At 34.5% G+C, this 22,375-nt stretch overlaps 1 protein-coding gene across 8 annotated transcripts in view; it reads left to right on the top strand.

Annotated features, from left to right (window-relative positions):
- Nucleotides 1-31: 31 nt before the first annotated feature.
- LOC136028203 (uncharacterized) overlaps nucleotides 32-22,375 on the top strand; it is an 89,831-nt gene continuing 67,487 nt past the window's right edge. Inside the window, exons 1-3 of one of the 8 annotated variants that reach the window (XR_010617763.1) lie at nucleotides 95-161; nucleotides 2,248-2,446; nucleotides 11,677-11,839. Coding sequence is in view for 1 of the 8 variants with exons in the window: in XM_065705917.1 (XP_065561989.1) it covers nucleotides 142-161; nucleotides 2,248-2,446 (219 nt within the window). In the remaining 7 variants the exon portion in view is untranslated. Of the gene's footprint in view, nucleotides 162-2,247; nucleotides 2,447-11,676; nucleotides 11,840-22,375 lie in introns of all 8 variants that reach the window. The other 7 variants (XR_010617767.1, XM_065705917.1, XR_010617765.1 and 4 more) reach the window with 7 other exon arrangements.

Raw genomic sequence — 22,375 nt, 5'->3', positions numbered from 1 at the left:
AACAAACCAAAATTAATTTTAAAACTTTTCACAAAAAAAGGTTGTAAAGAAAAGAATGCCGATCCTTTTTTACTATTAGGGAAAAACGGCTTGTCCGGCATTGCTGTCAACACTGGCATATAATTTTAGCAGCAAGTATAAATGCGAAAAACCAGGAAAAGGTAAGACCCAGGAATTGGAACTGGTAAAACCCTAGGAATCTGACATTGCTTTTATTCAGACATATATTGTTTCTAGATTAAAATGGATTTCTTGAAATATAAAGCTGGTTCTTAATATTGGACATGATGCGCTTAGGTGTAGATGGACACTTGTCTTAGATTAAATATGTCCAGGATGGGTCTTTCTATGAGTCAGGGACATCGTTCTGACATTAATACAAGATAAAAGTACATTTTTAAAGGTTATGATCAAGCCTCAAATACGTGTCCAAGATTGGGCTTTTTTTTTTAATGTGATTATGTTAACATATGGGTGCATGTAAGTTGTAATGACTCTTTAGTCCTACACAAGTTTTTGTATTTTTACTTGAATGACAAAAAGAGAATCTTTGGTTCATATTTTCTTTGAAATGAAGAATAATCCATGTATTATAATAAGGTCGACACAGTTACGTTGACTTAATAAGAAGCATTTTTTCACTTTCTGTTTCCCTGGTGCTTTATATAGAACAGATGGATATGGGAACTTCAGAGGGCCTTAGTCATTTGTAACTTGAAACGTATAGGAACTTTTTTTAGGGTCGAAAGTGGTTGAAAGGCGACCAGACCCCTAACGGAGTCACATCACAATTTTTATGGACCCACTTCACTAAGAATGTTCGAAAGATCCAAAAATTCACCCCGTAAAGAGGATAGGACCTACACAGTATGAGACAGGATTAACTAAAGCTATACTAATAAATATATATTAGTAAAAAAGGTGGGAATGTTGCATTTTATTAAAACAGGAATCATGCAACGCATTTAAACGTATAGATTATTATTATAGATACAAATTGCAAATATTTAAATTTAGAGAATTCAGCTTTTGAGACTAGTGTCCATATTTACATATAATAGATTATTATTATTGATACAAATTGCAAATATTTTTGATCGAAGAATCGTAAGCATCTATTAGCTATGAATCAAAATCTTTCAAAGTTTTATAATTTTCATGATTAGAGGGCCAATGTTGGACTGTGGTCCCTTCGACATCCCCCCCCCCCACCCTCAGAAGAAAATTAGTCATGTAACACCTTATTTGAACATAATCATGCAAGGATTTGCATTCTTTGATTAAAGCCAACAGCCTCCACCACTAGTAGTTTTTTAAAAAGAAAAGAATGCAGGTTTTTTCTTCTATCAAGTTAAAACTAGTACCGTGGCCAAATGGGATATGACGAGATGGTGTCTATGCTACAAGTGTCTTGGGTCAAAGAATCAGAAGGGTAAATTCGCTGACACATAGGCCACTTGCAATTTAAATTTACATTCAGTATGAAAGTGCCTGGATCTTGGTGAAAATTTATGGACACTGCTGAGATTATAGTTGAGATAAGAGTAGACAGTTTAACTGGCGCTTTATTATAAACTAGATTGACTGCAAGGAATATAGCAAAGACAATTCCAAGCTTTTTATTCCGCTATACTTTAAAGCAATTGAACTAAAAATTTAACCTATTGAATCTTCCCGGAAGTCGAATATTCCAGCAAACACACCTAATTGAACGAATTCAATCTGAGAGCTAAACATGTGAAAATATCTTATAAAGGTAACTAAAACTTTTTAATAAGAAGACATTTCTGTATACCATGACCGTATCGAAAAGGATTAGGGATTTTACCTCTCCCCCTGAGAGGTTTGTCTGACTCGTAAAATCGGAACAAAAATGCATTTAAACACATTTTTGGTGCGGTCTTTTAAGGTTTTTTGGTAACACAGGCTAATTGCCCTAATTTAACTTTTAAAAAGACCAATACTACTACTACTAATAGCTCACTGCAGCACCAAGCCGGCTGAGGCCAACACAGCTACGCACGCTGCTCCTCCAACCTAGTCTATTTAAAGCCTCCCTCTTTACACCCTCCCAGGAAGTTCCCATTTCCTTTAAATCTCTATTTATGACATCCTCCCAACCCAGACAAGGACGACCTGCTTTCCATGTAGCCCCAGACGGTTGGCCAAAAAGGACAATCTTTGGTAATCTGTCATCCTTCATCCATAGAACGTGGCCTAGCCATCTCAACCTTTCTTTCATTATAGCCCCAGAAAGCGGATTGAACCACACTTTTCGTACAACCTACTGTTTGAAGTACGGTCAGTCAGCCGGGTACTCAGAACAATCCGTAGACAATTTCTCTGGAAAACATCTAGTAAATTTTCATCTGCTTTTTGGAGTGCCCATGCTTCAGAGCCATATTTGGCCACTGTCATCACTGTAGCTTCCAATATTCTAATCTTGGTTTGTAGACTTATCTTTCTATTCTTTCAAACTTTTTTTTAACTGTGAAAAAACACCCTGAGCCTTAGCTATTCTACTTTTAATATCTTCACTGCTCCCACCATCTTTACTAATAATACTACAAAGGTAACTGAAGCTCCCAATCTGATCAATCTTTTCGTTACCTAGAATTTATGCGGCCCAATCGTCCGCAAGCAATTTTATAGATGGTGGATTCTCATCGAGGATGGCACTGTCCTTTAGGATACAACATAAAGACAAACAACAGCTAAAAAGACAAACAACAAAATTTCAACGAATTTTACAAATCTGCTTAAATAAGCATATCGAAAAGGGGAGAATATTCGCAGCAAGTGTAGTTTTACCAGTCAAAATTGGAACCTCCTTTAGACTTCAGAGAGTGGATAGCTGGAACTGACACTTCCATTGCTTTGTTTGACTATTCGACTGCTTATTAGTGCTTTCAACTTCCATTACAACTTTCAAACCAGTACACAACGCTGTGCTGAATTCTGTCTATCGTTCAATGCAAGTTGCCGTGAAATCTGGTCTGTTTATACTATAGTGTGTTATTTTTGGAGAAATGTGTTATTTTGAAAGCGAAAATGATTCTCTATGATAAAGTTTAAAAATATAGCGAGACATTGAAAAAGGGCCAGATATAAAACAAAATTGGCAAAAATGTGAGAAAGATCTTAAACGGTTACAAAAATTTGTATTTTCGACCCTTCCAAAGCTCTGATCCTATCGAGGGCCCCCTCCTCCACGCCCTTTGTTCCCCAAACGTGCCAGATCAAAATTTTGTTATAGCCATTTTGTTCAAAATAGTTTAAAAAAAATAAGACTATACCCCCAACCTCCTGGGCAAGGGCTATAAGTTATGCAAGTTGCCCATTGTAATTATACAGGGACGGTGTGTTAGATCCTGGGTCTTCAAAAAAGAATAGGGTATTAAGGTGAAACTTTAAGAAAATGTCGAGGGGAATACTGAACACAATCAAAACTCACTATGTACTTTCTGAGGTTAAAAAAGGGAATACCTGAAAATTTTTAAGAAATAACAAGGGTATTAATTTGATACTTTTTCAAAATTTGATACTTGAAAATTTTCAAGAGAGATTAGAGTGCAACCAGCCCCCTCTCCTTGCCCTTTTAAGGTGCTCCGCTGCTACACACTGAATTTAAATTTTGGAATTGTTATTTTGTTCAAACTAATTAAAAGATCTAGTCGCTGAATTCCAGGGACACCACAACCCCCTAGCTCTGGGGGCGAGGATTGTAAATTATGCAATTTGCCCAATCGCGGGATTTATCATTAGGAATAGAGGAAATATGTCATCCTGGGAGTATCCAAAAAGGCTAAGGGTCTTGAGATGAATTTTGGAAAACATTGAATGTTATATGGGTGTGCTATGCACAAAGTGGTATGTTAAGAGACACTAGGTGGATAGCGTTTATCAAAAAAGAGGACCTGCAGTATTTTAAGGATGGCTGAGGGTATTAAGCTGAAACTTTTCAGGATATGTTAAGAGGGATTTTAAGACTTGGCTGGAGGTCCCAGCCCTTCCATTCTCTTTTTTGTTACCCTCCTTCCAATTAAATTTGATCAAATTTAATCCTGGCCCTTCAGGCCCATCCAATTAAATTTGATCAAATTTAATCCTGGCCCTGGCCAATTAAATTTGATTCAAATTTAATCCTGGCCCTTCAGATCTAGAACGTTGTGTGCTAAACCCGCTTTATCTAAAGTTCAACAAGTATGATGGAGATCTCTGCGCTGTTATTTTATTGCATTTCCCTTTAAAAACATGTAGTTGCTTGTTTAGCTTCTTAATGTGAAATCATTGTTACTCCTTAGATTTAGCTTGACCTTTTTGGGAATTAGAATTATTAGTTTAAAACCAATAGCTTTTATTATTTTAATACATTTATTTTTGATTGTATCTGTTATTGTCTTCCCATTGTTAGCTTTTTAATTCTTACAATGTGGGTTGTTTTGAATGCTATTCAAGGAGTTTGACACATGGTTATTCTCTTGTATCCCAAGATTACTAGAAATTAAATTGTATGCTATAAATCAGGTTGAGGAGAAAGGTTGATTTATATGGGTCTATACTCCAAATCGTAAAACGATGGTGGTCAAAATAGATGCGACTCTATAAAAGTCCAAAGTTTACAGATCATTTAAATCCTTTCATCATAATATCTAAAGTACACATACATCCAAACTTTTATAAATATAATAAGGTATATTTTCAACATACAGACAAGAAGACATTATAAAGAAATTTACCCTTATCGCAACCCTGAAACCGCATAAAGAAATTTACATAAAGAAATATATACGATAAAACTACAATAGCTATTTTCACAAATTTTTCACTTAAGAGAGATAGCTAACCATAGGTGAAATTCTTCAAAAGTGAAATAAAAGATAATTACAGATATTTGTTTCCTCGAGCGAACAAGACATTTATTGATATCTATGGATTACCAAAAGAAATTAAACTGTGAGACTTTGGGCATCTTGATGGGGATGGTCAATTCATGTAAGTCCATCCTTAGGATTGTAGGATGATTATTCTCAGGTATCCATATAGTCTATACAAGTCTAAAGTTTAAAGACATCTTCAGTCTGTTTGTCTTAATAAAATTTGACAATGTTTGAATAGTAAATTATAAACAATTATATTTGAAGAATAGATTTATATCGATAGTTCCTTTCCACTAGATACTATGCACAATCTATGCTACCTAATAAGCATTCAAACTTGTATAAATTAAACAAACAGCAGCCTTACAAGACATAATCATAAAGCAATTATACAATACTCATCCTACACTGATAACACTGTTATACATTTTTTTCTAGATTTTCTACAAAATTTAAGTAGCAATCCAAAGATTCTTGATAGAATTACAAAAGCTTGCTTATAACTATTTTTTTTAACAACATATAAAAATTGTGCCAGTCAAGTAACGAGGTAAACTAAGTTTGTAGGAAAAAACTTTTCCTATAAAACATGTTTTTCAGCAGAGCTTAGGAGCTACAATAAATTTAAGACAAGCAAAAATAAATCAAATAGTAAATTATTGTAAAATTTGAGTAAGGGAAATCCAAAAACTTATAGATATTAAATAATTAGTCAAGTTTAGCTTAATATGAACAAAAATAACCATATGCTGAATTAGTACTGACATAAGTCTTAAAAAGTCACAGTCTCAAATAAAGACATTGTTGCAGACACGCTGATGAGGAGTTGCTGGCACTTGCTGCCACAGTCACAAGTATTAGTATTTGCAAGAAGTTGAAATCTACACTACTTTCTGTTGTAAGTAGTTGCAGTCAAATCTGAAATTAATAGCAGTCACATGTAAAAAAAAGTTACAAGGAGTCACCACTGCAATGATTTGCAATTTCAAGAAGTCGAAGTTTCAAGTTACTGCAGTTGTAAGGAGGCAAAAGTGCAAGTTGTCGCAGTTAAAAGCATTCGCAGGCCCAAGTAGTCACAGCCACAGTCAAAAGCAGTTCTGATGAAATAAGTTTCACACATGGTCTAAAGTGCTCGCAGTCTCAGTTACAAGAATTTTCTGTTGTAAACTAAGCTTGCAATAGTTGAGTTGAGCTTATCAAGTTTAGATTAAAGTTAAGTTACAAGAGATAAATTATGTTAGAAAAGTTAAGCTTATCAAGATACGATGGTTTAGTTAAGTGAAATCGACAACAAGTCAAGCTTAAAATGAACAGATATTGCTAGAAACAGGATTAGGGCCAACAGAAGTCTTAAGAAGCTTCTCAAGAGGCCATCGTCGTAGTCCTACCTGGGTGCAGTTGCTGTTACTTGCAACTGACAACAAAAAGAGTTGTAATCCCAAAAAGTTAGAGCCTCCAGTAGTTCCTATCGCAAGCAGTTCCAGTCAAAGTGGAAACTAATAGTAGTCATAAGCACACAGTCACAGTAACAAGGTGTCACCCCAGCCAAAGTATGCAGTCTCCAGAAGTCAGTTTGTAGTTGTCGCAGTCTTAAGCACTTAGAAGTGCAAGTTGTCCAGGTCACAAGCAGTTGTATTCCCATGTACTAATAGTCACATCCACAAGCAGTGGTTAAAAAAAAAAAGTTGCAGTCAAGGTCAAAAGTACTTACAGTTGTAAGCAGTCAAAGTAAGGAAAAGTTGCTGTCGTAAGTCGTCGCAGTCAGAAAAGGTTAAAGTTTTTAAATTGTTACGTTTGCAATCACAATCACAATTGGCTTCAGTGATGGCTATAAGGAGTCACTATTTCTCGTGGTCGTAGAATTTGCAGTAGCTAGTAGTACATACAGTATTATTAATAGTAATATTAGTAGAAGTAATAGCAAAAGTAACTACAGTAAGACTAACAACATCATAAATTCTAACTCTAAGTGTAACTATTTACATATGTACAATATAGAATACATGTATATGAGTATAACTAACACTCCCAACACTAACTAACGCTCCTTACATTTTGTAGAAACCAAAACTTTATTATATTTTACTGAAAACAAATACATTTACAAAGATATCCATTTTTCAGATTAATAAATAAAATATTATACCGACTTTTAAGAGTTAACGTTGATACAATTAATGCAGCTAATCAGTACTTCATTAGGCCTTTCTACAATCGCTGCTCATATTATGATTTTCTTTATATTTTTGTTGAGTTTATACAACTCCAGAGCTTGAATTAATTATTGAAACTAGTTTAAAATAAAGTAGTAACATTCATTAACAACATGCTTGCTAAACTTAATTAAACATTGCTTCAGTAATTTCTTTTGCTTTGTTTTTATCAGTAGATAAGTCAAACGGTTTCTTAGAATCATGGTTAGCAGTTTCGATAAGTTACTCAAGCGTTGTATAATTATCGTTGAAGTTTTTAGCAGAAGCTAGTAATATATTAGCAACTTCATAATTTCCATGCGCCAGGGCTATATGCAAACCAGAATTTCCATCTCCACATCCATAAACATCCAATTTTTTTGTTTCATTTTTCATTCAATAAATTTGGATGTCTTGATGTTAAGAGATCATGCGAATTATACTATGGTGACAAATTGGTGTGCATCCACATGAACCAAAACCTCCGTTATCGACTATATATTTGGTAATCTTCAGTCTATCATCATCGCTTAGTTTTCCATTTCTGTTCACATAATCTAAAGGTGTAAGACCTCTATCCTTAGCATTGAACAGATTCTTTTTCATCTTTGGATCCTCTATAGCATTTAGGATAGCTTTAATCACTTCAAGCCGCCCATTCCAAAAAAAATAAGAAAGTAGCCTTGCTGCATAACTTAAACTGAGTTCTGAGGCTGGACTTGGATCTTGTAATAATAATTTCTCTTCTATCGATCTTAGCTTGTGATGTTCCCAAGCATAGGGTGCACGAACTTCTTCCATAACATATGATACTAATGTTTTTATGTTCAAGTTGTTGCTATCAGCACCTTTCAATAATAAATCGCAAGCAATTTTTAGTCTATTGTTTTCGATAGCATAATAGAGAGCAGTTTTACCATAAATATCCTTTTGGTTTACAAAACAAACTAAATTTGACGTTCTATATTCCTCTTTTTTAAAGGTTCCATGCTCTAAAATATTCTCTTCTGGAATGTCATTATAATAACTTAATAAATACGTCATAATATTGCAATGATCATTTTGAACAGCATAATGCAAAGGTGTTTTCCCATCCTTGTCAGGCTGTGGCCAAGTCAACAAAGCAAGAATTTCTGTTCTTTTTGTACTTTCTATTTGCTTAATTATGCTGTTCATAAAAATACGAGAGGTATGAGGTAACATTTTGTTAATGATTTCCAGTGTCCCACTAATATCAGTGACCATTTTTTCAGCAAAAGCAGAAGCGGCAAAATATTCAGCAAAGGTAGCATGGGTAAATTGAGGTTTGTCACCCATGATTTGATTGATAATACCTTCATTTTCACCCCCACTTCTAATATCTTCGATCCAACCATTGATCTCCTCTTGATTTGTAGAAGACACTTTTTTAAAATCATCATTATTCAACAATGTGTATAATGCTAGCTCTTGTTTTTGTTTTTTAAACTTTTGGTACTCTTGTTCAAGTAACTTCTTATTCCTTGGTTTTGTGAAATCTATTTCTTGTTTCTTTTTAAAATGTATATCATAGAATATTGTTTCTACGAACCTTTCGTATAAATCTGCAATGTTAAGTTGACTTGGTAGGGCTGGTTTTTTATTCTGAATCTTAGTAGCACATAAAAATTCTTTACATCCTTGCCATTGTTTTGTTTGGTTTCTCTCTTTATTCTCATAAAAAATGTTTGCTACCATCCAGGTGTGTAACGGAATGCTAGTAAATTCTGTCTCTAAATTGCGAGTTGATGCAGAAAATCGTGTAATTAACTCATGTCCATAAATTTCAAGCTGTTGATAATTAACCTGAGAAACTTTTTCTTCCTTGAGTTTTTGTTTCCAAAATTTAGCTAAAAAATTTAATTGATCTGAATCCTCAGAAAATGGCTTTAGATCATAAGCAAGAACACCAAACTTATTTTCTAAATCCATCTTCATATTTGGCCTGGTAGTTACCAGCAATCTTTCTATCTTGGTTTTTTTTAACACCGCAAGCCAATCAATTACTATTTTTTTATATTCGGGCACAATTTCATCAAAACCATCGACTAAGATTACTATCTGCATTGCATTTTCAGAACCCATACGAAGATTATAATCTAATAACTTCTTCTCTAGACCATCCTCTAGCTGTAATAATTTGCTGAGTAAAAAATCTATAGCTTGATTCTCATTTAATAGGCCTGTAGTTGCCAAGTCATTTAACTGACCTGTATGCTTGATTAAATTAATTCTTATTATCCATCTATCAGAATATTTTTCCTTTATTTTCTTAGATAGGCTCGTTAGAACTGTTGTCTTCCCCATCCCTGCAGTATCAGAAATGATTATTAATTTATTTTCTTTACACTGGTCTACAAACTCTGACTCCGAATAATAATCAGTACAACTTCCTTTAGACTTGACATATGTACGTAATTGTGACAATGAGCCTTGCGATTTCTGCCAAATTAATTTTCCAGGCTCACTTTTTAGCCAGTGGACGTTAGCATCAGGGTTTCTTTCACATATACAGTCAAAATGTTCCTTTGTATACACTAGCTTATCCTGGAACGATCTATCATTTTCTATTTGTATTTTGGAATGATCTATCAAAAGTTGATTTATTTTACGATTTATATAGCAATGCTTGATTTCACCTAAATCAGTCAGTTGAGAACCTATATTTATCTCTTTGCCTCGGACAAGATCAGCAAATACATTTATATCTATAATATCTCGCGGAAATGGATGTAACAATTGATTTAAACTTGTCTTTTCTCCTTCGCCTTGAAGAAGTATTAGCTTTTTCTCCAAAGGGTCTTTGAATGGTTTAAAATCCTGAGTATCAATTTCATCATTGAGTTCATAATAGTTTAGTACATTTGTAAATCGAAAATGTTCATTTAAAGCATTCGTTCTTTCTTTATGATTAACTAAAATGATCTTTTTCTTAGAACCTAGTTGGGTTAGGCTAGACAATAAGGAATTATATAGATCAAATAATTTTTCTTGACTAAAAGACCGATCATTACATTCTATTATCAATAAGGTTGTGGCTGAGCCCTTGAATGTGTTTACTACAGCTTTTTTATGTTCATCACTTCGTAAAACTTCTTCTAGGGTTACGGAAATTCTATTACTTTTATCTAGACTATAGTCGGTTCTGGTGTTTAGGTACTGCAAAAGTTTTATGCTACTGAATAGAGGTTCTAAAGTTTTTAGATGCAATACAGATCCATTAACATCATCTAAAAATCGATCTAATCCAGTTAATATATGTAAGTTTTCAAATGTACCATACGAAAGGGTTTGTTTGTCATACATTATAGTCATGCTAGCTACTATTATGGACGTGCGGATTTTGTTTTCCAATTCTTTGAAGTAACTTACGGCATTTTCCCCATCAATCCAGCCAGAAGGACGACCCCCTTTTCTAAATAGGTCCTTTTCTAAATTTTGTCGATAATGTTTAAATGAATCACCAAGTATTTCATTGAAAGGAGTACCTGCAAATATTTCTTGCTGATTTAGACCCGAAAGTTTCAACTCTAAAAAATCTGCGTTGGGTTGATTAATTACGAAAACTAACCGATTTAAAAAGTTATTTATTTCGTTTTCTTGTTCGGATACTGTTGAACGTGGGTTGTTATTTTGACTTTCAAAATCAGAAATCGTTTGCAATAGACTCCTTTTTAGTTTATCACTTATCACATTAAGTTGTTTATAGTTTTTATAGCTATGTTTCTTAGGTCCTCCTGACGACAAATCAAAAATATCTATAATACCTAAAGGTGCATCCTCTTTGAATTTAAAGTTTGCTTCCTCTAACCGTCGAGTGTCGAAATTTGCACTGGTAAACAACACTACATACTGAATCTCACAATCTTCGAAATACAGTCTTTTCTTAGCTTCTTTGTTATCCTCTGCATTAAAACTCTTTTTGTCTGTAAATTTTTTAATATCCAGTTTAAGGTCAAGATAAGAAAGGAAGTATTTTTGTATACCAAAGTCACCCTTAGTTGATTCTAAATCAAAATTGTCAATTTTTTTAGGTACTGTACTGTGTTTAACCTGAACTGGAATGATATATTTCTTGTCACTTTCTTTATAGCTAAAAACTGTATCATCAAACTTCTGATTACTTGTTTCTCTTGTTTTAACTTCTCTACCAATCTTAAATTCACTATTCTGAAATTTGGTTCGTCCTGCTCTTTCCATCATACAAAAAACCATATCTTCAAATTTGTCCGCCATTTCACCTCTTAATGTGTCATCAGTTTTTTCAACAAAGTCAACGTCACAATGATGTTCCAGGTTTTTTTTTATATCCTCATAAATATTCCTGTTTTTCAATTTTTTGTTTTTTAGTATTTTTTCTACTAGATCCAATGTGGTTTGACCCTTGTCATTTTTGATGTCAGTTTTTATGTCAGGATAACCTAGAAGATATGTTACAACACTTTTATAGCCATTCTGAGTAGCAATATGTAATGGAGTGTTTTTGTTTTCACTAGTATTGGTGCTTGGTGCATTGACGTCTGCCCCTTTCTTAACGACGTTCTTCACTTCATGCAATCGATTCTCTTCAGATTTTTGTATTTTAGGTGATAAAGCATCAAATAACGCTTTGGTTTCACTGGAAAGTTTTTTGACATTGGATCTGGAATCTACACTTTGGTTTAGCATCTGGGATTCTCACTCAGTTAATAAAGGGTTGACTGTTCTGACTATTGTGTCCTACAACAAATGGATCAGAGCTTAAATTGAGTGAGTTTTTACACTTTTTCAGTCTGTCATTATAATTCTTCTAAGACATCTGCAAAAAAAGAAAAAAATTAGTGAACTTTGATTTACAAAAGCTTTATATTATCAAATCGCATCGCAAACAATTACTGAAAAAGAAACAAATATACTGAAACAAGTTAGTACAGTAAAAACAGAGTTGTTTCCACATCATTTTCTGTATCTAGAATGCAAAAGTATAAACTTACTCCAAAATCCATTAATTTCCCTCTAGAATATTGGTTAAATCAAATACATTATGAAGAAGCAGTGTGCTTTTGCTGAACGTCTCATCAAAGTTTAAATGCCTAAGGGTAAATTTAGACTTGGTAGGAACAGAAACGAACATTCAAAAAAATAAACATTTTTAGTTTCATAACTATGTTCTCTTTTCTCATAAAAGTTTTGAACATTTAAAGACAACAAATTCGAAAAGTTTTATCCAATAACCAGTTTACAAAATCACACATAAAAATGGTAAAATTTTAATTGAATATACCTCACCGACTTCAATCAGAAATCAATGGCGAACTTGTCCTGTGGAAAAAGTTTTTTTAAATTAATTTCTGTGTATTTTTTTATTGACGTAGTATTTTTCATGGAAAAAATAATGTTGTACATCTTTTCAGTTTCCTTGAATAAGAATCCACAGTATGGGTTGCTATTTGTATATTGGAGAAACTTTTCAGCAATTTTTAATCCTGATATAGACAGTATTTCTGAAAATGACGTGAAAAATAAACTTAATATCATTCCCAAAAGATTCTATCTATTCTCTTTGACAACCTGGATACACTTTCACTCTTTTTATTTATTTAAATTGTAAGAGCAGAAGTAGTAATAGTAGTGTCCCCAAAAGTTTCAACCTAATACTCCCAGTCGTTCTCAATATATTGCTGAGGTGTCTTATTGGTGACTATAAACACCATACCTTTTGATTTATTTTCATGGAACATTTATTACTCTTATTACTCTTGAAAAGGGCACTAGACACTTGTGCTATTATTGGAGTGCTAGGGGGAGAACTTCCCCCTTCATATATCAAGTGAAAACATTTTAAACAAGTACAAACAAAGTAAAAACATTTAAAATGTATTTTGCTTTCAGTAAAGTGAAAATTATGTTCTTTTTAAAGAAGGCATGAGGGTTGTCAGCCCTACTCATGTTAATTTTTGTACATATCGTGTTTAATTCAGATATTTATTGTGTAATTAAAACAAAAAATGTGTTTAAATGTTTTAACTTTTTAAACTTTAATAAATATAAAATTATTAAAACTTTAAGGAACTTTAAGATATTTATTTTTGACCACCTTTAAGGTTGTCATATATATATATATATATATATATATATATATATATATATATATATATATATATATATATATATATATATATATATATATATATATATATATATATATATATATCGTAAGTAATAAATGCCTCATTTTTTTTAAATTTGTCCTCTCCCTTTAGCCTCACACATGGTTCAATCGGGGAAAACGACTTTATCAAGTTAATTTTTGCAGCTCCCCTAACACGCTTACTCATTTTCATCGTCCTAGGACGTCAAGAAGCACCAAAATCGCCAAAGCACTGAACCCAACCCCTAACTCACCAAAGTACTGAACTCAACCCCCTAACTCCCCCAAAGAGAGCGGATCCAGTATGGTTACGTCAATCACGTATCTACGACATTTGCTTATTCTACCCCCCAAGTTTCATGTAGCAGGTGATAATCCAAATGCAGCCGGCAATAAGTGCAAAAACCGTAAACATACATAGTTCACGTCATATCTAAAGGGAAAAAAATGTTTTGCTTAATCGTCATAGAGATAATTTTGCTTGTATTTCAACAATAGTTATAAAAATACTTCAATTGAAAATTCGCTCCACTTCTGCAGCCTAATATTAATAATCCTAGTACAAAGGTAAACCGCTTAACAGGACCAGTTTTTGCTTATTGTCTGAGATCGATACACAAAATATGATAAATAATCACAATTACTGATTAACCATTTTTGCATTCTTTTGTGTGCATAAAATTTCAGACCAAATAAACTCAAAGTTGGATTACTTAAGGAAATAAACAAGCAACCTTGCAATAAAACCATATAATAAAGCACAAAAGCGTAATGAATACTACTTTTCTTAAAGGAATAAAACAAAAGAGAAAGAAGAAAAACTCACAAACATGCCTCTTAGGTCAGAATTTCTCAAACTAGTACAATAGGTTAAATAAATCGTATCCACAAACGTCTTTATACCTAGTAATACAATGTATGCTTTTAACCTAAATTGTGCATATATACCTGCTGATAAGGTCCTAGGACCAGTTTAGGTCCAGTCCATAATTCATGAACTGTAATTTTAAATGTCACAAGACTGGCAGTTAAAAAAAGAAGAATGGTGTATGGACTATTCTTAATAACATTTTTACTAAAACCGCTATTCTCCACTAACACTAGCCATGCAAGCCATAACACTAATCGCACACGCTTGAAAGCGTAACACCATTGCTTATTGGATTTAGTTGTGCAGCATTTCCAAATCAAAAGAACGATATATATATTATCTGTTCAATTAGCTCTACCAATCAACAATTTATTTAAAATTATTCATATTTATTGACAAATATCCAATTATTCATTTTGCCACTGCATGTTAAGTCACATAAAGTATATCTAACAATGAAACTTCTTAACGGAAACATGAAAACTTTTCTTGATATACACAAAGTAAAAAAAACAAAAAACAACGACAACTTTTTTCTCAAGTAGGCTGGAAACTGAATTCTTGCCTCAAGTCAATATATGCAGTAACAACTAACAGTCGTAGTTGTCATTTATTTCCAAGTGTATAAATTCCATTTTATCCGTATTCTACATAAGTAAACAGTAAATAAAATTATAGACCAATGCTGAGAAAAATTCCAATTAAAAAGATTTTTCCAACTTTACATAAATTATATATTTTTAATTAATAGATTTCAAAAATACTATTAAAGTTCCCTACCATGCGTTTACTTTCTACTCTTGTATAACTGATAAACAACGTTTTATCCTAACTTAAAATTTAATGTGTTTTTTTTTTCTTTTCTTCAAGCTTAAAAAACATTGGCATTCTAACATTGCTAGCACATTGCTTTCCAAAATATGACATGTTGATCTAAAATTATACATAATAAAATACTTAATAACAGAACCAATTATTCCCTATTATATTACTACAGGATATAAACTACCAAAACCAACATTGATGAGAAGTAAAGCCCTAATGGTGCTAGAGGTTGCTTTGCCCCAGACCTCAACAATAGAATTTCAACTGATATTGTTGGCGATTTATATATATTTTTTTTAATTAATGGTTAGTGTAGCCCTAATGGCACTGGAGGTTGCCCGTCCCCAGTCCTCAAAAATAAAATTTCAACTGACATTTTTTGGCAAGATTCATCATTTTAATATGTAGAAATAAACAATCTTATATTCTTTTACCAATGATTGCTCACTTCTAGAAACTGTACCTCATACATTTATGTAAAAAAGAGCTATGAGCTCATATGGCACTTGTGACAAGGCCAGTAGAGCCAAAAGCCAAGACCTCATATAGCATGAGCTCCAGCAAAATTCTAAGAATCAATAGATTGACTTAAATAAAAATTAGAGGCTTAATGCCAGTCAGGATTGAAAATAAGAGCTCTGAGTCACGAAGTCCTTCTAAATATCAAAATTCACTAAGATCCAATCGTCCATTCATAAGTTATAAATACCACTTTTTTTTCTTATTTTTCCTCTCCCTTCCTCCCTCCCCCCCCCCCAGATGATCTAATCGGGGGAAACGACTTTATCAAGTCAATTTTAGCAGCTCCCTGACACACCTACTAATTTTGATCGTCCTAGCACGTCTAGAAGCACCAAACTCACTGAAGCACTGAACCCCAACCAGCACTGATCCTTCTATATCAAGTTTCATTAAGATCTGATTTTTACGTTTTCTCCTCAATTTTCACATTTTCCAAGAATTCCTGTTTCCCCCAATGTCACCAGATCTGGTTGGGATTTAAAATAAGAGTTCTAAAGCACAAGATCCTCTTAAATATCAAATTATTACCGTTTGTAAGTAACAAATACCTCATTTTTCTGAATTACCCCCCCCCCCCAGCTCCACCTAAGAGAGCGGATCCGTTTTGGTTATGTCGATCACGTATCTAGGACTTGTGCTTACTTGTCCCACCAAATTTCATCTTGATCCCTCCACTCTAAGCGTTTTCCAAGATTTTAGCCCCCCCCCCAACTCCCCACAATGTCACCAGATCCGTTCAGAATTTAAAATTAGAGGTCCTAGAAATCATATCTTTCCAAACATCAAATTTCATTAAGATCTGATCACTCCTTTGTAAGTTAAAAGTACCTTATTTTTTTCTAATTTTTCAGAATGAACCCCTACCCCAACTCCCCCGAAGAGACCAAATCCGTTTCGGTTATGTCAATCACATATCTGGGACTTGTGATTATTTTTCCCACCAAGTTTCATCCCAATCCCTCCACTCTAAGCATTTTCTGAGATTTTAGGTCCCCCCCCCATCTCCCCGCAATGTCACCAAATCCAGCCAGGATTTAAAATGAGAGCTCTGAGGAATAATATCTTTCCAAACATCAAATTTTATTAAGATCTGATCACTACTTTTTAAGTTAAAAATACCTCATATTTTTCTAATTTTTCAGAATGAACCCCCACCCCAACTCCCCCAAAGAGACCAAATCCGTTCCGGTTACGTCAATCACATATCTAGGACTTGTGATTATTTTTCCCACCAAGTTTCATCCCAATCCCTCCACTCTAAGCATTTTCTAAGATTTTAGGTCCCCCCCCCCAACTCCCCGCAATGTCACCGGATCCGGTCAGGATTTAAAATAAGAGTTCTGAGACACGATATCCTTTCAAAAACCAAATTTCATAAATATCCAATTACTCGTTTGTAATTAAAAAATACCTCATTTTTCTAGTTTTTCCAATTTAAACGTCCCCTCCACCCCCACCCCCCCAGATGGTCGAATCGGGGGAACGACAATTTCTAATTTAATCTGGTCTGGTTCCTGATACGCGTGCCAAATTTCATTGTCCTAACTTACCTGGAAGTGCCTAAAGTAGCAAAACCAGGACAGACCAACAGAATTTGTGATCACTATATGCCACTTGGTGCCATAAAAAACCTATGCTTTAGAAGATTAACTTAAGGCAGTGAAATACACTGCTTTAACAGAAATAGTTGAGTTATTCATGGTCTCAAAACTGTTATTCCTTTTGAAAGAATTAAAGGCTGAAATAAAAGTTATAACCCTTTTGTTCCAGCTCATATTTTTCAGTAGCTGGAACTTACATTCAAGTGCACTAGAAGTGCTCTTAAAAAGGGCACTAGAACTTTTCATTTCCGTTAGAATGAGCCCTCTCTCGACATTCTAGGACCACTCAGTCGATACGATGACCCCTGGGAAAAAAAAAACAAACAAATAAACACGCACCCGTGATTTGTCTTCTGGCAAAAAATACAAAATTCCACATTTTTGTAGATAGGAGCTTGAAACTTCGACAGTAGGGTTTTCTGATACGCTGAATCTGATGGTGTCATTTTCGTTAAGATTCTACGACCTTTAGGGGGTATTTCCCTCTACTTTCTTAAATAAGGCAAATTTTCTCAGGCTCGTAACTTTTGATGGGTTAGGCTAAACTAAATGAAACTTATATATTTAAAATCAGCATTAAAATGCGATTCTTTGATGTAGCTATTGATATCAAAATTGAATTTTTTAGAGTTTTGGTTACTATTGAGCCGGGTCGCTCCTTACTACAGTTCGTTACCACGAACTGTTTGATGTTAGTTGTTACCGAGTTTGGAAAAAGTGATGAACCACTAGTATGTACGAGTTTCGAGTATGTACGAGAGCTTTGACGAGTTTCGTTCTATTAGACAGGAAGTATGAAATTATTCTTTTTAAATAAGGGTCAATTAGTAAGTCATTTGTTTGTCTTTTTACTAATGTATTGTAGTTGATTAAATCAAAAGCTTTTTGTAAGTCAACTGTGATAACATTGAGTCAGGTATTGGCTTTTTCAAGTTTATTACATATAGTATCCAGAAGGTGAACCAGATAGTTTGAGATAGAGGTAGAGTGCAAATTTCTGAATTGCCGTTGGGTCAACATTTAGGATTATTTTTTTATGGCACTTGGTTTTAACCAAGTGACATATAGCAATCGCCAATTCTGTCGGTCTGTCTGTCTGTCGGTCCCGGTTTTGCTACTTTAGGCACTTCCAGGTAAGCTAGGACGATGAAATTTGGCAGGCATATCGGGGACGGGACCAACTTAAATTAGAAATAGTTGTTTTCCCAATTTGACCATCTGGGGGGAGTGGGGGGCCGGTTGATTCGGAAAAAAAGAAAAATGAAGTATTTTTAACTTATGAATGGGTGATGGGATCTCAATGTAATTTGATGTTTGGAATGATATTGTGTCTCGGAGCTCTTATTTTAAATCCCGACCGGATCTGATGACATTGGGGGGAATTGGAGGGGGGAAACCTAAAATCTTGGAAAAAACTTAGAGTTGAGGGATCGGGATGAAACTTGATGGGAAAAACAAGCACAAGTCCCAGATACATGATTGACATAATCGGAACAGATCCGCTCTCTTTGGGGTAGTTGGGGGGGGGGGTAATTCTGAAAAGTAGAAAAAATGAGGTATTTTTAACTTACGAACGGGTGATCAGATCTCAATGAAATTTGATGTTAAGAAGGATATCGTGTCTTAGAGCTCTTATTTTAAATCCCGACCGGATCTGGTGACATTGGAGGGGGGAGTTTGGAGTTGGAAACCTAAAACTTGGAAAACGCTTAGAGTGGAGGTATCGGGATGAAACTTGGTGGGAAAAATAAGCACAAGTGCTAGATATATAATTGACATAAACGGAACGGATCCGCTCTCTTTGGGATAGTTGGAGGGGGGGGGTATTTATGAAAAATTAGAAAAAATGAGGTATTTTTAACTTACGAACAGGTGATCGGATCTCAATGAAATTTGATATTTAGAAGGATATCGTGGCTCAGAGCTCTTATTTTAAACCCGACCAGATCTGGTGACATTGGGGGGGGGGAGTTGGGAGGGGGAAACCTAAAACTTGAAAAACACTTAGAGTGGAGGGATCGGGATGAAACTCGGTGGAAAAAATAATTACGAGTCCTTGATACATGATTGACATAACCGGAACGGATCCGCTCTCTTTGGAGTAGTTGGGGGAGGGGTTAATTCTGAAAAATTAGAAAAAATGAGGTATTTTTAACTTACGAACGGGTTATCGGATCTCAATTAAATTTGATATTTAGATGGATATCGTGTCTCAAAGCTCTTATTTTAAATCCTGACTGGATCTGGTGACGTTGAGGGAAGTTTGGGGTGGGGGAACCTAAAATCATGGAAAACACTTAGATTGGAGGGATCGGGATGAAACTTGGTGGGAAAAATAAGCAGAAGTCTTACATACGTGATTTAAATAATTGGAACGGATACGATCTATTGAGGGGGGGGGGTTAATTCTGAAAAATAAGAAAAAATGACGTATTTTTAACTTACAAAGGAGTGATAGGATCTTCATGAAACTTCATATTTAGAAGGACCTCGTAACTCAGATCTCTTATTTTAAATCTCAACCGAATCAAGCGTAATTGGGGGGGGGGGCGGAAATCTTAGAAAATACTTAAAGCGGTGAGATCAGGATGAAACTGGATGGGAAGAATAAAAACCTGTCTAAGATACGTGACTGACATAACCGGACCGGATCTGCTCTCTTTGATGGAATTGGAGGGGGGTAATTTTGAAAATTGAGGTATTTGTAACTTACGAAAGGGTGACCAGATCTTAATGAAATTTGATATTTAGAAGGATCTTGTGCTATAAAATTCTTATTTAAATTCCGACCAGATCCTGTAACGTTGGGGGGAGTTGGATGGGAAAACCGGAATTCTTGGAAAACGTGAAAATTGGGGTATTTTTATCTTACGAATAGATGATTGGATCTTAATGAAATTTAATTTTTTAGAAAGAATTCATGTCTCGGAGCTCTTATTTCAAATCCCGACCAGATCGTTTGACATTGGGGAAAGATGGAGGGGGAAATCTTGGAAAAACACTTGGAGTATAGGAATCGGGATGAGGCTTCGTGGATAGAATAAACAAATGTCGTTGATACGTGATTGACAGAATTGTACTGGATTTGCACTCTTTGGGGGAGTTGGGCGGAGGATTTCAGTGATTTGGCGAGTTTGGTGCTTCTGGACGTGCTAGGACGATGAAAATTGATAGGCGTGTCATGGAGCTGCACTATTTGACTTGATAAAGTCGTTTTCCCAGATTCGACCATCTGGGGGGCTAAAGGGAGAGGAAAAATTAGAAAAAATTAGGTATTTATAACTTACGAGTGAGTGATTGGATCTTAATGAATTTTGATATTTAGAAGGACATCATGACTCAGAGCTCTTATTTTAAATCCTGACCGGCATTAAGCCTCTTGTTTTCCTTTTTAAATCAATCTATTGATTCATAGAATTTTGTTAGAGCTCATACCATATGATCTCTTGGCTCTTAGCTCTTCTCGCCTCGTCACAAGTGCCATATGAGCTCTTAGCTCTTGTTTAGGCTGAGAAGATATTATTAGTAGAATGCTAGTTGGTCATTTTACGGATAAAAACTGGATGGTATCTGTTATAGTTGTATGTGTCCCTATAGGACCGACTGATGGAGATAGTAGTGATTCGGGTGAATTTTATTTACAGCTACAGGTGGGGATATATCCAAGATTTTTTCCAGGTTAGAATCTTGGCGCAATCTAAAAAACGATCAGAAATTAGATAAAAAAATAACAAGTTTTTTCCACTGAAAGTAAGGATCAACAATAAACTTAATAAAAATATAAATGATTACGTATAGGAGGGGTTTCCCCTCCTTAACACATCGCTCTTTGCGCTAAAGTTTAAATTTTTCCCAATTCTTTGAAAACGACTCTTGAAACCCGAGGGTCATTTAATTAGAACAATCAGTAGCTTTTTTTTAATGCCGGAAAGCTGTAGCGTAAAACGAGAGGTGTTGTGGAGGGGGTAACCCCCCTATATACGTAACAACTTCTATTCGTTTTAAGTTTTAATTTTGCTCCTTACTTTCAGATGAATTTATTTTATTTAGTGGCTTAGAGACAAACATTTTTCTAAAGGCAATGGAAAAAGTATGTCAATTAAAGTAAAAATGACAAATGATTAATTACAAAAGAGAAACACAAAACAATAGCCTACTTACAAAAACCAAGATATAGACTCCCAGCATTCAGTTTTGTTGAGCAATGCTGAAGCTTTGGACTGGTATTTTTTAATGACGTCGACATTTTTGAACTTGCTTATCAAACACCAACATTTTAATGCATTTAGACTCAGTTTTTGAAAAAAGTAACGCATTATCAGATAATAATAATAATAATTTATTGTTACCCTCTGTAAACAACAAAAATGCACTAAAGAGGAGCATAAGAACATGAAAAGAAAAAAGGGCACAGACAAAAATACATATGCAGTTCTTGATAACTTTCAAACAACTGACACAACTTTCAAACACTTTTCAGCATCCAGTTCTAGTTCCAAAATTTTGTGTAAAGGTATATGGACTACCTAATTAGTCGATTCACCTCTTTTGCTCCACAAAGATTTGCTCCACAAAAATTTTGTCTTCAGATAAAAATTTATATCTTCCATTCAGCTAACAATGGGTTCTCCTTATTGAATCACTTAATTCTAATGATGTGTCGTGGGAAGTAAGGGTACTCGAGCTGCCTGTCACAAGCAGTTGAGGCCGGTCGGTACCTATAATGCTCTTCCCTCTCACTCCCGCTCTCTTCTGCACATTTCATAAATATTACTGAATCATCCCTTTTTCTATTATCTTCTTCATGCTTTGGAACATGACTCCAACATTGTAAGATTTCACAACTAGCGACACTAGGCACACCATAGAAGGCAAGTCTGTGGAAAATCGATGTTTCTGTTGCAGCGGTCAGAAAATTTACGTAGCAGTTCGTCCATTTCTTGACAAATCTCAAAAACACCGTACCGTCGTGAAATGTAACTATTGCGAGTTCAAGTGGGGGTACTAAGAAAATATTTGCAGAATCTAAGGAATAGAGATCATATTTTCTTTTTATCAGATGGAGAGAGAAATTTCCAAGAAGGCGTCAAAAATAAACATACGGTGCAAAAAACGCATTATATAGCCAACCAGGAGTTCTTTTATCAAACTAGCCCTTTACCATGGCGAGAAGACCATAAGATTTTCTTAGTTTCTCTTTAAAAGAAACAGTTATAAGCTGCCAAGTGGATATAAAAGTTCGAAATGGAAGGCCTAAATACATAAGTGAACTGGAAGATGAGTTTGTTGCGGGACCAACTTGGATTGTATCTTTGGAGGTGATCTCCAGTCCAAAG

Source organism: Artemia franciscana, chromosome 6 (genome assembly GCF_032884065.1).
Source record: "Artemia franciscana chromosome 6, ASM3288406v1, whole genome shotgun sequence".
Taxonomy (NCBI): Eukaryota; Metazoa; Arthropoda; class Branchiopoda; order Anostraca; family Artemiidae; genus Artemia; species Artemia franciscana.
Note: the sequence above shows the minus strand (reverse complement) of the source record. Positions and strands in the feature narration are given on the sequence as shown.